Genomic DNA, 13559 nt, shown 5'->3' with positions numbered 1-13559 from the left:
GAGTACTGGGCTAATGGGAAGATTCTTGGTAGTGTAGATGAACAGAGAGATCTTGGTGTCCAGGTACATAAATCCCTGAAAGTTGCTACCCAGGTTAATAGGGCTGTTAAGAAGGCATATGGTGTGTTAGCTTTTATTAGTAGGGGGATCGAGTTTAGGAGCCACGAGGTCATGATGCCGCTGTACAAAACTCTGGTGAGGCCGCACCTTGAGTATTGCGTGCAGTTCTGGTCACCGCATTATAGGAAGGATGTGGAAGCTTTGGAAAGGGTGCAGAGGAGATTTACTAGGATGTTGCCTGGTATGGAGGGAAGGTCTTACGAGGAAAGGCTGAGGGACTTGGGGTTGTTTTCGTTAGAGAGGAGGAGGAGGAGAGGTGACTTAATAGAGACATACAAGATAATCAGAGGGTTAGATAGGGTGGATAGTGCGAGTCTTTTTCCTCGGATGATGATGGCAAACACGAGGGGACATAGCTTTAAGTTGAGGGGTGAAAGATATAGGACAGATGTCAGAGGTAGTTTCTTTACTCAGAGAGTAGTAGGGGCGTGGAACGCCCTGCCTGCAACAGTAGTAGACTCGCCAACTTTAAGGGCATTTAAGTGGTCATTGGATAGACATATGGATGAAAATGGAATAGTGTAGGTCAGATGGGCGGCGCAACATCGAGGGCCGAAGGGCCTGTACTGCGCTGTAATGTTCTAATTCTAATTACCTCTATTGACTATTCCAAGGCATCCCTGCCAGGCCTCCCACCTGCCACCCCTTTCTGAACTTGACATCATCCAAAACTCTGTCAGAGTTCTAACTGGCACTAAATCAGATTCACCCATCATCCCTGTGCTCGCTGACCTACATTGGCTCCCGGTTAAGCCATGCCTCGATTTTAAAATTCACATCCCTGTCTTTAAATCCCTCCACGGTCTCACTCCCCCCATTTCTGTAACCTCCTCCAGCACCACAATCCTTCAGAGATATCAGTATTCCTCTAATTCGGGCCTCTTGAGCATCCCCAATTTTAATTGCTCCACCATTGGTGGCTGTGTTTCAACTGTCTAGGCCCTAATCTCTGGAATTCCCTCGTAAGCCTCTCTTTCCTCCTTTAAACATTCCTTAAAACCTAACCCTCTGGCCAAGCTTTTGGGCATCTGCCCTAATATCTCCTTATGTGGCTTGCTGTATTACTTTATTTTATAATGCTCTTCTGAAGTGCCTTGGGATGTTTTATTATGTTAAAGGCACTATATAAATACATGCTGTTGTTGAAGGTGGTGGTTTTGGTATTTGAGAGACTTTGCCGTGTGCAAATTGGTTGCCACATTTCTGAACATTACAACAATGACTACACTCGAAAAGTACTTCTGTCTAAACACGTTTGTGTCATGAAAGACACTGTTTTCTGTCTGCATATCAAGAAGTTCCATACACATGCAAGCTTAGTGAAACTTCTGTGCCAGCATGTGTGGTTTAGGCTCCTAAAGGCCACAAAAAAAATAAGTCACAAGGTTATGTGACATATTCCTGAGGCAACTTTGTTGCAATACAGCTATCATGAGACCAGGAAGTGCATTCCAGGGTCTGGACTACCCAAGTAAAACATGAAAATCTACTCTGACATTAGATGATCAAATTGATGAAAGCTCTTGTTTCTCCTGCACCAAAAAGAATGAAAACTGAATTTTTTGAGCCTTTAAGGAGCACTGGTTAAGCCACTCAGGAGCTGGTCCAACTAGGTAGCGTGTGCATGGGGCAAGCTCCAACTGGGCTGAATTTTAAAAATGGAGGCCCACGGCCAAAGAGCCGCCGCAATTCCAAGCACGGCGGCTCACTTAAATAGCTGGGGCAAACCGCACCCCCCCCGCCCAATAGCCTGATGGCCTGTGTGCCATTTTTAAAGGGCTGTTAGCCCTAATGGCATATTTAAAGAAAGATTAAATGAAAATAAATACAGCTTTTTCCCCTCTCCCCCTTAACAATTAAATTAATTATTTGCCCTTCCCCCCCCCCCAAACTTCCCCCCTTTACCACCTGACCTCCAACACCCCCAAACTGCAAAAACTTTAAACTACAACCCTTTGCACCATCCTCTACACCCATGACGTTAATTTGACCCCATCCTCCCCCCACTCCCCACCAGCGCTGCGCCTCATTTCCCCGGACAGGGATCTAAAGGCGCGGGAGTCTGTGGCAGGCCTCATCCGTGGCCATCTTCAGGCCCCCTCACCGCCACGGATCCCGATGTCAAGGGCTCCTTAAAATCCAGCTCGTCGTACCTGTTTCAGACGGACACCCTGGACGACTAAAAATTGCCCAAGCTGATATGGCGAGACAAGGTTCTGGTCCTGATCAGGCGTAACAGATCACAACATGGAATTTGGGGGCATAATATTCATTTTACAAGCACAAAACAAGTGGCTGTAAATTGAATATTTACCCCATGATTTTTTGTCCTCAACTGATCGTTGCAGAATTTACTTCTTTCATCTGACTACAGGTAAAAAGCATTAGATTCAGAGACTGCTTCACTTATCTTGTAGAAGCATTTCAAAATGCCAAATGCAATTCCCACTGCTACTGAAAGTATTTCATCTGTATCCCGGGGTAGTTTCCTTGGCACCAAATCTATACTCAAGCAATCACATTTGTTGTCAAGACATTGCTCACTACTTTTGTTGCAGCCAAAACATTACAGGAGCCAATAGGTTCAGCCTGGGTGTGCTGAAAAAAGTCACCTCCACCTGCAAATGCTTATGTTGCTGTTGAAGAAAGTGTTGGTATCACTTCTTTTGGTGGTGCAAACAATTGCCTCCAACGGCACCAGCACTTTGCCACTTTACAGATGGCCGCAAATTTAATGGGTAGGAAATTATCCTGTTTTTTTCAAAAAATATACATATATAGCTGGGTCCTATGATGCTTCTGGATGGAATGGTAAGTGTCAAGTTTGCTCATGATCCCCTACACAATGAGTTGCCAATACTGTCAGGGGCAAGTAAAAAGGGGCAAAAAGGTACTTCCCTGCAAGAACAACAAACAGTGCAGCAAAACACCCATCCACGGTCACTGTCACACACTTCCTAGGGACTAAATCATAGAAACTTACAGCACAGAAGGCAACCATTCACCCGGTCACATCTTAATAAACCTCCTCTGTACCCTTTCTAGAGTTTTTACGTCTTTCCTGAATCGTCCACTATACTCCAGATGAAGCCTAACCCGTGATTTACAAAGTTCTAATATGATCTCTTTGCTTTTTATATTCTATACCACTACATATAAACCAAAGTAACCCAATGCCTTTTAACCATCTTATCAACTTGCCCTGCCACCTTTAAGGATCTGTGTAGATGGACACTGGGGTCTCTCTGCTTACCTACACTATTCAAAGTTGTGCCATTTATGGTGTACTGTCTTTCCAGATTAGTCCGCCCGAAGTGCATAATTTCAAACTCCACGCTCCTGCCCTGCTGACCACCCTGTCGAAGTCATCCTGAAGTCTTTAACTATCTACATCATTATCAATATTTCGGCAAGCTTCACATTATCTGTAAACTTTAAAATGCTGCTCCCTACACCAGAGTCTAGGTTGTTCATAAAAACTAACTAAAAATTGTGTCTCCGGGAACACCACTGCAAACCACCACCCAATCTGGAAAACACTCATCCACCACCACACTTTGCTTCCTGTCACTGAGCTAATATTCTATCTATACCACCACTTTCCCATTAATTCCATGGGCTTCCATCTTTAAAAAAAACTCTTGTGGCACTTTGCCAAATCGCTTCTAAAAATTCATATAAACATCAACCTCCTTTGTAACCACAAAAAATTTAATCAAGTTAGTCAGACATGATTTTCCTTTAACAAATCCATGGGGGCTCTAATTGATTAACCCATGCCTTTCCAAATAAAAGTTTATTTTGTCACTGATAATGCTCCTCATAACTCACCCCCACTGATGTTAAACTGACTGGCCTGTAGTTTCCTGGTTTATCCCTCTCCTGTTTCTTCAATAGTGGTATAGCATTAGCAACCCTCCAGTCCTCTCATACTACCTTTGTAGCCAAGGAGGACTGAAAGACTGACCAATGCCTCTGCTATTTTAGAAACCTAGGATACATTCCATGCAGACCAGGTGACTTATCAACTTTCTGTAATGCAAATCTTTTTAGTACATTCTTTGTAGCTATTATATCCTGTCCATAGCTTTCCTCTCATCTTAGTGTAACCTTCATGTCATCTGCTTCCTTTGTGAAGAAAGATGCAAAGTACTAATTTAATAATTTGGGCATGTTCTCTGCTTCTACATGACGATTTCTCTTTGGTTCCTTAAAAGGCCCAACTTTTTCCCCTAGCTTACCTCTTACGCTTTATATGTTCATAAAAAGTTTGAGAGTTCAATTTAATGTTGCCTGCAAATCTTTTCTCGTAAATCAAGGCAGTTATCTCAGGATAGGTTACCGGCCTACCCTCTCAGTCAGGAACTATATGTGGCACTTTGAAGTGGGTGGTGAAATGCTACTTGAAAAGAGGGACAAACACAAGACCAGCTGAATGTTACTATATTTTAACTGTTTTCAGCCATCCTAGCTAATATAGTTTATCCAGGCTATAATCACAAGGATTATACAAGACATTAGCTTGATTATAGTGATAGTGCCCACTGCATAACAATTTTTCCTTTGATCGGTCCACAGGAAGATCAAAGGAAACGCAGCAATTCAGCATACAGTAGTGCTTCTGCAGAGGCATGTCTACACAATACTTATTCTAAGCATGTCTCACAGCAACTACAATAATTCATCATACGGGGAAACAAAAGCTGGGAAAGTTTCTAATGTGCTTAATTCTGAAGAAATTTGCATTTTAATGGCACTGTCACTGTTGATAAGGTTGCACAATTTAAATTGGATACCTGCTCAACCACATATACGAACATACGAATTAGCAGTAGGAATAGGCCACTCAGCCCCTCGAGCCTGCTCAAATAAGACCATGGCTGATCTGGTTGTAACCTCAACTCCACATTCCTGCCTACCCCCAATAACCTTTCACCCCCTTGCTTATCAAGAATCTATCAACCTCTGCCTTAAAACTATTCAAGGACTCAGCATTCACTGCCTTTTGAGGAAGAGCGTTCTAAAGACTCATGAACCTCAGAGAAAAATTTCTCATCTCTGTCTTAAATGGGCGACCCCTTATTTTTAAAGTGACCCCTAGTTTTAGATTCTCCCACAAGAGGAAACATCCTGTCCACATCCACCCTGTCAAGACCCTTCAGAATCTTATATGTTTCAATCAAGTCGCCTCCTACTCTCCTAAACTCCAGCAGATACAAGCCTGAATAAACCATGTTTTGTTTCCATATTGTATACTCAATCTTTGTCAGCGATGGTTGAATCAGGCCCCCACTCGAATGTGCTTCCATGATATGGGTACCACTCCAAGAGACATGGTGATTTAATGGATAGTGGATCTATTAACCCCTAGCTCCAGCTCTCTTATTGACCCTTTATTATTCATTCCCTATCTCATTCACAAGAATGCTAAACCAGATATTTAAATATGATTTTTACTATATAAGTCCTTCAGTTGGGTAATAAAAATCTTTTTTTGAATTCTTCAAAGATTATGCTTTTTTTGTTAAAAATGCAATATTAGCAAAAGTATTAACTTTTCTGTAACTAGAGTTGGAATGGGAAAATACTGAGAAGTGTAGAGGAAGTGAGGAACCTGGGAGTAGGACAGGTTGATAAGGTGGTTAAGAAGGCATATGGAATCCTTTCTTTTATTAGCCGAGGTATAGAATATAAAAGCAGGGAGGTTATGCTGGAACTGTATAACTCATTGGTTAGGTCACAACTTGAGTACTGTGTGCAATTCTGGTCACCTTATTACAGAAAGGATGTAATTGCACTAGAGAGGGTACAGAGGAGATTTACGAGGATGTTGCCAGGACTAGAAAAATGCAGCTACGAGGAAAGATTGGATAGGCTGGGGTTGTTCTCCTTGAAACAGAGAAGATTGAGGGGAGATCTGATTGAAATGTACAAAATTTTGAGGGGCTTGGACAGAGTGGAGGCGAAGGGCTTGGCAGAGAGGTCAGTGACAAGGGGGCATAGATTTAAAGTGATTGGTAGAAAAATTAGAAGGGAGATGAGGAAATACCTTTTCACCCAGAGGGTGGTGGGGGTCTGGAACTCACTGCCTGAAAGGGTAGTTGAGGCAGAAACCCTCAACTCATTCAAAAGGAGTCTGGATATGCACCTCAAGTGCCGTAATCTGCAGGGCTACAGACCAAATGCTGGAAGGTGGGATTAGAACAGGTGGATCGTTTCTCAGCCGGCACTGGCACGATGAGCCAAGTGGCCTCTTTCTGTGCAGTAAACATTCTATGATTCTAGAGTTAAACAGTGGAGACGGTAGAAGTAAGTTATTTAATTTCAGATGCAAACGTACTTCATGTTTCTTGCAAATCTAACCAATAATTGCCTCAACTTTGACAGCTATGTGATAGATAGAATTATAATTGGCTATTTTTCTTAATAATCCTTAATGTGTATTTTTTGTAGCTAGACAACAGGTGAGCCCGTTAAGTTACTTACTCCTGGTTTGAAAGAGACTGCTTGGATGAATTCCTAGGATGGTCTTCGTCGCACATTAACGTCAAATGAAGTGGTTGGCGTTGGTGGGGGGGGGGCAGGGGGAGAAGAAATGACTCACCTCTGTCTAAGCAGATGACTTAATGACTGCTAATTGTTAAATCCACATAGATGTGAGAAACGCAAGATTGCTTATCCGGTTAAATGGAGAAGACTGCCTGATAATTTTGATCCTACTGTGCATTACAGTTGTATTCAATTGTGGAAGATATAATTTTGATATTCTCTTATTTCAATTCAAAGTAACAAGTGCTGTTGCCATTCCACTTAATATTAATTAAAACAATATTAGTTTACGATAAAGACTGCGCTTCACCTCTATGATCTGGGCATTTCATATGGCAGCCTGACAATGGAACAGAAATATTTTCTTTTGGATTATAGCAATTAACATTCACTTCACAAAAAATAATGGGGATTATAGTCATTACTGACATTACATACACCATTAATCTCAGATAACAAACACAAATCTAGCATCCTGAAACATGACATAGCCAAGGGCTTTAAAAGGTTCGAAACATGAAGCAGGCCAGGTAGCATCTGTGGAGAGAGAAACCAAGTTGGGATTTTAGGTTGATAATCTTTAAGTATTCATGACAACTGTGAGATAAGGCCCAGATTATTCTTTTAAGGTTGCACTGTTGCATGCTTACTGCATCCATTTTTTCAAACAAATAAAAGTATACCCTTGGCTGTTGTTTAAAATATATTGGGTCAGATATTTCAGATTTTAATTTCCTTATTATAGACACACAAGAATCAGAACATAGCATCATGGCCCATGCAATGTATTTGAGAACTGGTACTGCCAACTATCTGAAAGGGCGACAGGCTGCTTTCATAACATCTAAATATCACAAGCAACAAAAATGAAATAGTGCTCTTTCACGGAAGTAAAATTGAACTGAAAGTACTGATTATTCTCACCCCATTTCTCCATCACCTGGATGCAGTTAAGGACTTAACCCGTGACGGAAATCTGGCTCACACTAACACTTGCTGTACATGCTCTCTGCTGAGTATCTATAGTCTTTACTAAACCACAGAGATCGTCACAAAGCACACCATTCTGCAGTTCATGGAACAGAGGGATTTGTTTGCAAATCCATAAAAACAAGTTATTTTCTGCAATGATTCAATGTAATTCTGTACGTTCTGATTGATGAGCACAAAATGCCCAAACTTTTGAGCTTTCTTCATTCTTCAAAACACGATGGGCAGGTTGGATTTTACTGGAGAAACATCACATTGTGGGTGACACCCAATAGGAATATTGGTGCATACCCAAATCGGTTCCCTGAAATCAGAGGATTTCAAACTAAAGAAACACATACATCCAGAGATCCACCACATTTAGCTCAACCATGTCAACAAGAACTTCCAGACTTCATTCTCATCAACCAAAATGGGGAGGTGTTTCAAAGTTGCTGTCTTCGCCCTTCCACAGAGAATCCACCTTCAATCCCTCCATCTTTGTCCTACTACCCCATCTCCATTTCCCTTTAAGATCCTTAAACATGCTGTCGCCTCTCAAATCCATCCACGTCTCCCACAACCCCTATCTGAATCCATCCAATCAAGTTTCTGCCCCTTCCACAGCACCAAAACAGCCTTAATCATAATCACTAATGATACTCTCTATGATTATGACCGTGTGTGCATTGTACCTCTTCAACCCCTCTGCAGCCTTTGACAGTCCATCACACCATACACCTTCCATCCTCTCCTCCACTGCCCAACATGATGGGCTGTCTTACTTTGGTTCTTACCAAACAAATGCAACCAAAAGATCTCTAACAGAGGCTTTTTTTTTCATCACCATATCGTCACCTCCAGAGTCCCCCTTCCCCCACCACCCTCTCCCCTACTCTTCCTGTTGCCCCTTGGTGACATAATTCACAGACATTTGGTCAACATATACAGGTATACAGATAACACACAACTCAAGCACTTCGCCACTTCCCTTGAGACTGCTTGTACAACATCCAGTCTCGATAAGCTGAAATTTCCTCCAACTAAACACTGAAGAACGAACACATCGTCTTCAACTTCTGGTACAAAGTCCACACTCTTGCCTAAAATAATAAAATATCCCTCCTTTAATACCAATTACTAAGAGCAAAATTCACTTTCTAGTGTGGAAATATCACAGAAAAAGGAGGGTGGAATGACGTTTAAGCAACTTCCTCATCTACTTTAAATTCCCCACGTCACCATCCTGTCTCAGGCTGAACGAGCCTGTTCACAGCCTCCTATTCAGCCCAGAACTGAATTTTCAACTCTATGTCCTCTCCATCAAAAAGACTGTTTACTTCCACCTGCGTAACATCATCCACATCTTCGCCTAACTCAGTCCATCTGCCGCTGAAAGCATCATACAATGGTTACAGCACAGAAGGCAGCTATTTGGCCTTTCGTGTCCATGCCAGCACTCTGCAGGAGCAACTCAGCCAGTCCCACTCTCCTGCCTTTCCCCATAGCCTTGCAAAGGTTTTCTCCTCAGATAATTATCCAATTCCCTTTTGAAAACCACGATTGGCAGTGCATTCCAGATCCTAAATATTCGCTGCATAAAAAGGTTTTCCTCATGTCGCCATTAAACTTTATGAACAAGCTCGTTGGAAATGATGGAAGTACATGGTAGGTACTTCAGCATCTGAAAAAGGGAAAATAGATTAATATGAGATCAGAACTACATCAGAATCCTTGTCACTTTGTAACGGTTTGGTAGGAGCTATGAAATCAGGGTGTCATTCACTCTTTATTTTTAACCTCTTCAGATCAAGTTTCCTATAGCTAGATTCAGCTTGAAACCTGGTGGCTACCTGGTGAAACTTGCAGCAACAAATCAAACAATTCTCTACCTCTGTGTGATAGAGCAAGTTGTCAGATAGTTTCATTTCAAAGAAACCAACTATATTGTTTAACTAGAGAGATTTGGCAGGCCAAAATGCTGAGAAGGTTGAATGCCAATCTGACACAGGAAATTGGGCAGATTTAATTCGCACAAGCTCTTTTTTCCATTGTTCAGTTTCAACACATAGAACGTGGTCTAAGATTATTTTCCCCCCAAGGAAACCTATTGTTGACTGATTAGTTACTAGCTGTTGTTTCGTGTCAATCCGTCATTGGCTTGTTATTTTGTCATCCATGCCTTTGACATCAGACTTAACTGCTTCAATGCTCTCCTGACTAGTCAACCATCCTTTAGCTTTCGTAAACTTCAGCTCAACAACAACTTATATTTATATAGTGCCTTTAATGTAATAAAACATCCCAAGGTGCTTCACAGGAGCATTATAAAACTAAGTATGATGCCAAGCCACAAAAGGAGATATTAGGTCAGATGACCAAAAGCTTGGTTAAAGAGGTGGGTCTCATCTCATATCCTAGCATGTATCAAGTCCCACTTGTTCATCAATCCTGTTCTCCCTGCTCTGCATTGGCTTTCAGACCCCCATATATCAGCTTTAAAATTCTCATCCTTATGTTTAAATTTCTAATGGTCTTATTCCACTCTATCTTGCTCAGCTCCTCCAATGCTCCAACCACACCTCAAATTCTCCATTCCTCATATCTACTTCTTGTGCATTCCCACTTCACTTTGCCCCACCATTAGCTGTTTGCTCTCTGGAGATACCTCTGTAAATCCCTCCGGCAACCTCTCTTCTGTAATAGCCTCCTCAAAATCCACCATTTTAACAAAACATTTGGTCATCCCCTCTGCTTTCTTTGGTTCAGCATTATTTTTGCTTCATACACCTCTGTGTAGTGCCTCAAGACATTTTCCAGGTTAAGGGTCCTACATGAATGCAAATTGTTGTAGCACTGGCACTGGCAGAGTGCCGTGTGACAAGCGTACATAGCCAGTTTCCATTATAAATATGAACACGAGAATTTATATTTAAAATTTAATTTACGACTTTTAAATGGGGAATGAATAGCATATGTGTCACTGGTCCAATACCCACATCTTCTAAATAAGCTTCATCTGAAGACTAAACTCAACCTTGATCCCCTTACGTAATCCAATAGGAAATCACAGAGCAGCAGGAAAGAGGACAAGGAATAAATATTTTGAACAATAACAATCTTCCTCAGATTTTATTTCACCTTTAAATTTTCTAACGAAGTAAAATGTGTTTAAATCAACAAAATGTTACTAGAGTTTTTAAATTATTTCTGGTCAGAGAACATACACACTGCTTCCAAATCTTATCAGTTCAAGCATTCAAGAGTTAGGTGAGGAAGAAACAAAATAAGCATAGAAAGCAGCCAATGAGAGGTTGACATGAAACAACAGGGAGTAACTAACCAGTCAAGAACAGGTTTCATTGGGGGGAAAAATGCTTACACCAAGTTCTATGGGTTGAAACTGAACAATGGAGGAAAAAAAGCTTGTACGAACTTAAATCTGCCCCAATTTCTTGCGTCATATTGACATTCTACCCTTCTTAGCATTTTGGCCTGCCAAATCTCTATTTTACAGCTAAACAATGAAATGAAATGAAACTGTCTGACAAATTGCTCTATCACACAAAGGTAGAAAATTGTTTGATATGTTGTCTGGTCCACCCAGCCAGTAAGTTTCAATCTCAGGTCGCAAGCTGAACCTCGGTACAGGAATCTTGACCTGAAGGGGTAAAATTAAGAGTGAATGACACCCTGATTTCATAGCCCCCACCAGACAGAAAGGGATAACGATTCTGACGTAGTTTTGATCCCAAATATTAATCTTTCAGATCTGCATTTCCAATTGGTTTGCCCACAATAAAATTTAATAGCCAGGAAAGCAATGTTGGGCGTGTTGTAGAGAAGAGGGCACCAAAAAAAAGAATTATTGAGAAAAAAAAGGACAGGTGCCCGACAGTCAGTTGCAGTTTGTATACGTGCTGTGTTGATGGCCATCTGAAAACTGACAGATTGGTACAGGGCAAAACACTCGTGAATCTGTAGACAAAGTAACCCGCATACAGCAGCTCATTAAACACCAGCATCAAACCTCTGGCAAATGAAGCTTTTATAATGAATAGTAATAAATATTGGCGCGCGTTTTGTCGCATTTCACTCACTGCTTACCCGGCGATCAGGACAATAACTCGGAGCGGGTCTTTGGCGATGGTGAAGACGAACAGAGCCAAAGCAGGACCGAAGGCGATGAAAGTGCAGCCGAAGAAAACGGCCACAGTCATCTCGTCAGCAGCGAGTCCCGGTGCAACTCCGTCCGAGAGGCCGGCTCGCCCGGGACATGACAACGGCAGCGAATGCTGGCACCGGACCGACCCGCTCGCTGCTCACGGCGGCAGCGGCGATACTGTCGACAACTCACAGTCCCAAAGAGGACCGAGACGGCCGGCTGAGTGCGAGCAGGAAAAGGGCCTGATTCAGCTCCCGGCCCCGGGCTGTGCCGCCAATGGCGATTCTCAGAGAGGTTTCTCCCCCCAACAAGAAGCGATCGTGAGTCCGCACAGGGCGGGGGGTGGAGAGGCGACTCGACCACCGTCACCCCACCCCCTCCCAAATCTCGCGTGTTCCAGCTCCAGCGCGTCATCGCCGGGCGGAGTCAGAGGTGAAGCGCCTGCTCAAACTTGCATTGGGGAGAAATGGATATCGTTGTGGTGAGCTCTCAGCAGCTTCTGGTATAGACAGAAAATGCTGGAAATACTCCATCTGCGGAGAGAAACAATGTTAACGTTTCAGGTCTGTGACCTTTCATTAGAACCCCAGCGTCTGGTGTCAGGTCATTTGTCCAGTTTTAAATGAGTCGCAGTCTCCTTGTTAAACAATCTACAAGGCTCAAGTGAGGCGTGTGATGGAATACTGTCCATATTCCTGGATGGGTGCAGCTCCAAAACAAGCAGTTCAACACTTGTCATGACAAAGCAGCCCACTTGATCGGCATCTTATGCACCACCTTAAACATTCAATCCCTCCACCATAACTAGCACACAGTGGCAGCAATGTGTACCATCTGCAAGATGCACTGCAGCAATTCACCAAGGCTCCTTCAACAGCATCTTCCAAAACCACAACCTGTACCACAAAAAGGACAAGGGCAGCAGATGCATGGGAACACCACCTCCTACAGGTTCCCCTCCAAGCCACACACCATCCTGACTTGGAACTATATCGCCGTTCCTTCACTGTCGCTGGGTCAAAAATCCCTAACAGCACTGTGGGTGTACCCATCCCACATGGACTGCAGCAGTCCAAGAAGGCAGCTCACCACCACCACCTCCTCAAGGCCAATTAGGGATGGGCAATAAATGCTGGCCTTGCCAATGACACTCACATCCCATGGACAAATAAAAAAGGAAAGCCAATATCATTGGCCACTACCTGTACCCTATCCACTGACTCCACACCTCTCCCCAACCATTGTCTGAGGCTGAGCCAGACTGTTTGCAACCTTGGCGTCCTACTTGACCCCGAGATCAGCTTCTGACCCCATATGCACTCCAGCACAAAGACCACCTACTTCCACCTCCGTATCATTGCCTGACTCTGCCCAAGCCTTACCTCGTGAGAACATAAGAAATAGGAGCAGACATAGGCAATTTGACCCTTTGAATTCTGCCAATCAATAAGATCATGTGATCTTATACCTCAATTCTACCTTCTCTCATTACCCCCGTCCTTTAATTCCCTCAGTATCCAAAAATCTATCGAATAGGGTCAACGACTGTACATCCACCACTCTCTAGGGTAGAGAATTCCACAGATCCACAACCATTTGAGTGAAGAAATTTCTCCTCACCTCTGAGCAAAATGGCTGACCCCTTATTCTGAGACTGTGACCCCTAGTTCTAGACTTTCTAGCCAGGGGAATCATCCTGCTTTATTGAGACCACCTCATTCTTCCAAATTTCAGGAATATAGGCCCAATCCATTCA

General features: G+C 42.8%; 1 protein-coding gene across 1 annotated transcript in view; it reads right to left on the bottom strand.

Annotated features, from left to right (window-relative positions):
• The window catches only part of LOC137380262 (gamma-secretase subunit Aph-1b-like), a 95938-nt gene extending 83747 nt beyond the window's left edge, over window positions 1-12191 (bottom strand). The window contains exon 1 of the mRNA XM_068052182.1: window positions 11746-12191. Coding sequence (XP_067908283.1) covers window positions 11746-11858 — 113 coding nt within the window. The 5' untranslated portion in view covers window positions 11859-12191. The remainder of the gene's footprint in view (window positions 1-11745) is intronic.
• Window positions 12192-13559: the final 1368 nt, after the last annotated feature.

Source organism: Heterodontus francisci, chromosome 1 (assembly GCF_036365525.1).
Source record: "Heterodontus francisci isolate sHetFra1 chromosome 1, sHetFra1.hap1, whole genome shotgun sequence".
NCBI classification, from domain to species: Eukaryota; Metazoa; Chordata; class Chondrichthyes; order Heterodontiformes; family Heterodontidae; genus Heterodontus; species Heterodontus francisci.
The sequence above is the reverse complement of the archived record's forward strand: the minus strand, read 5'-3'. Positions and strand labels throughout refer to the sequence as shown.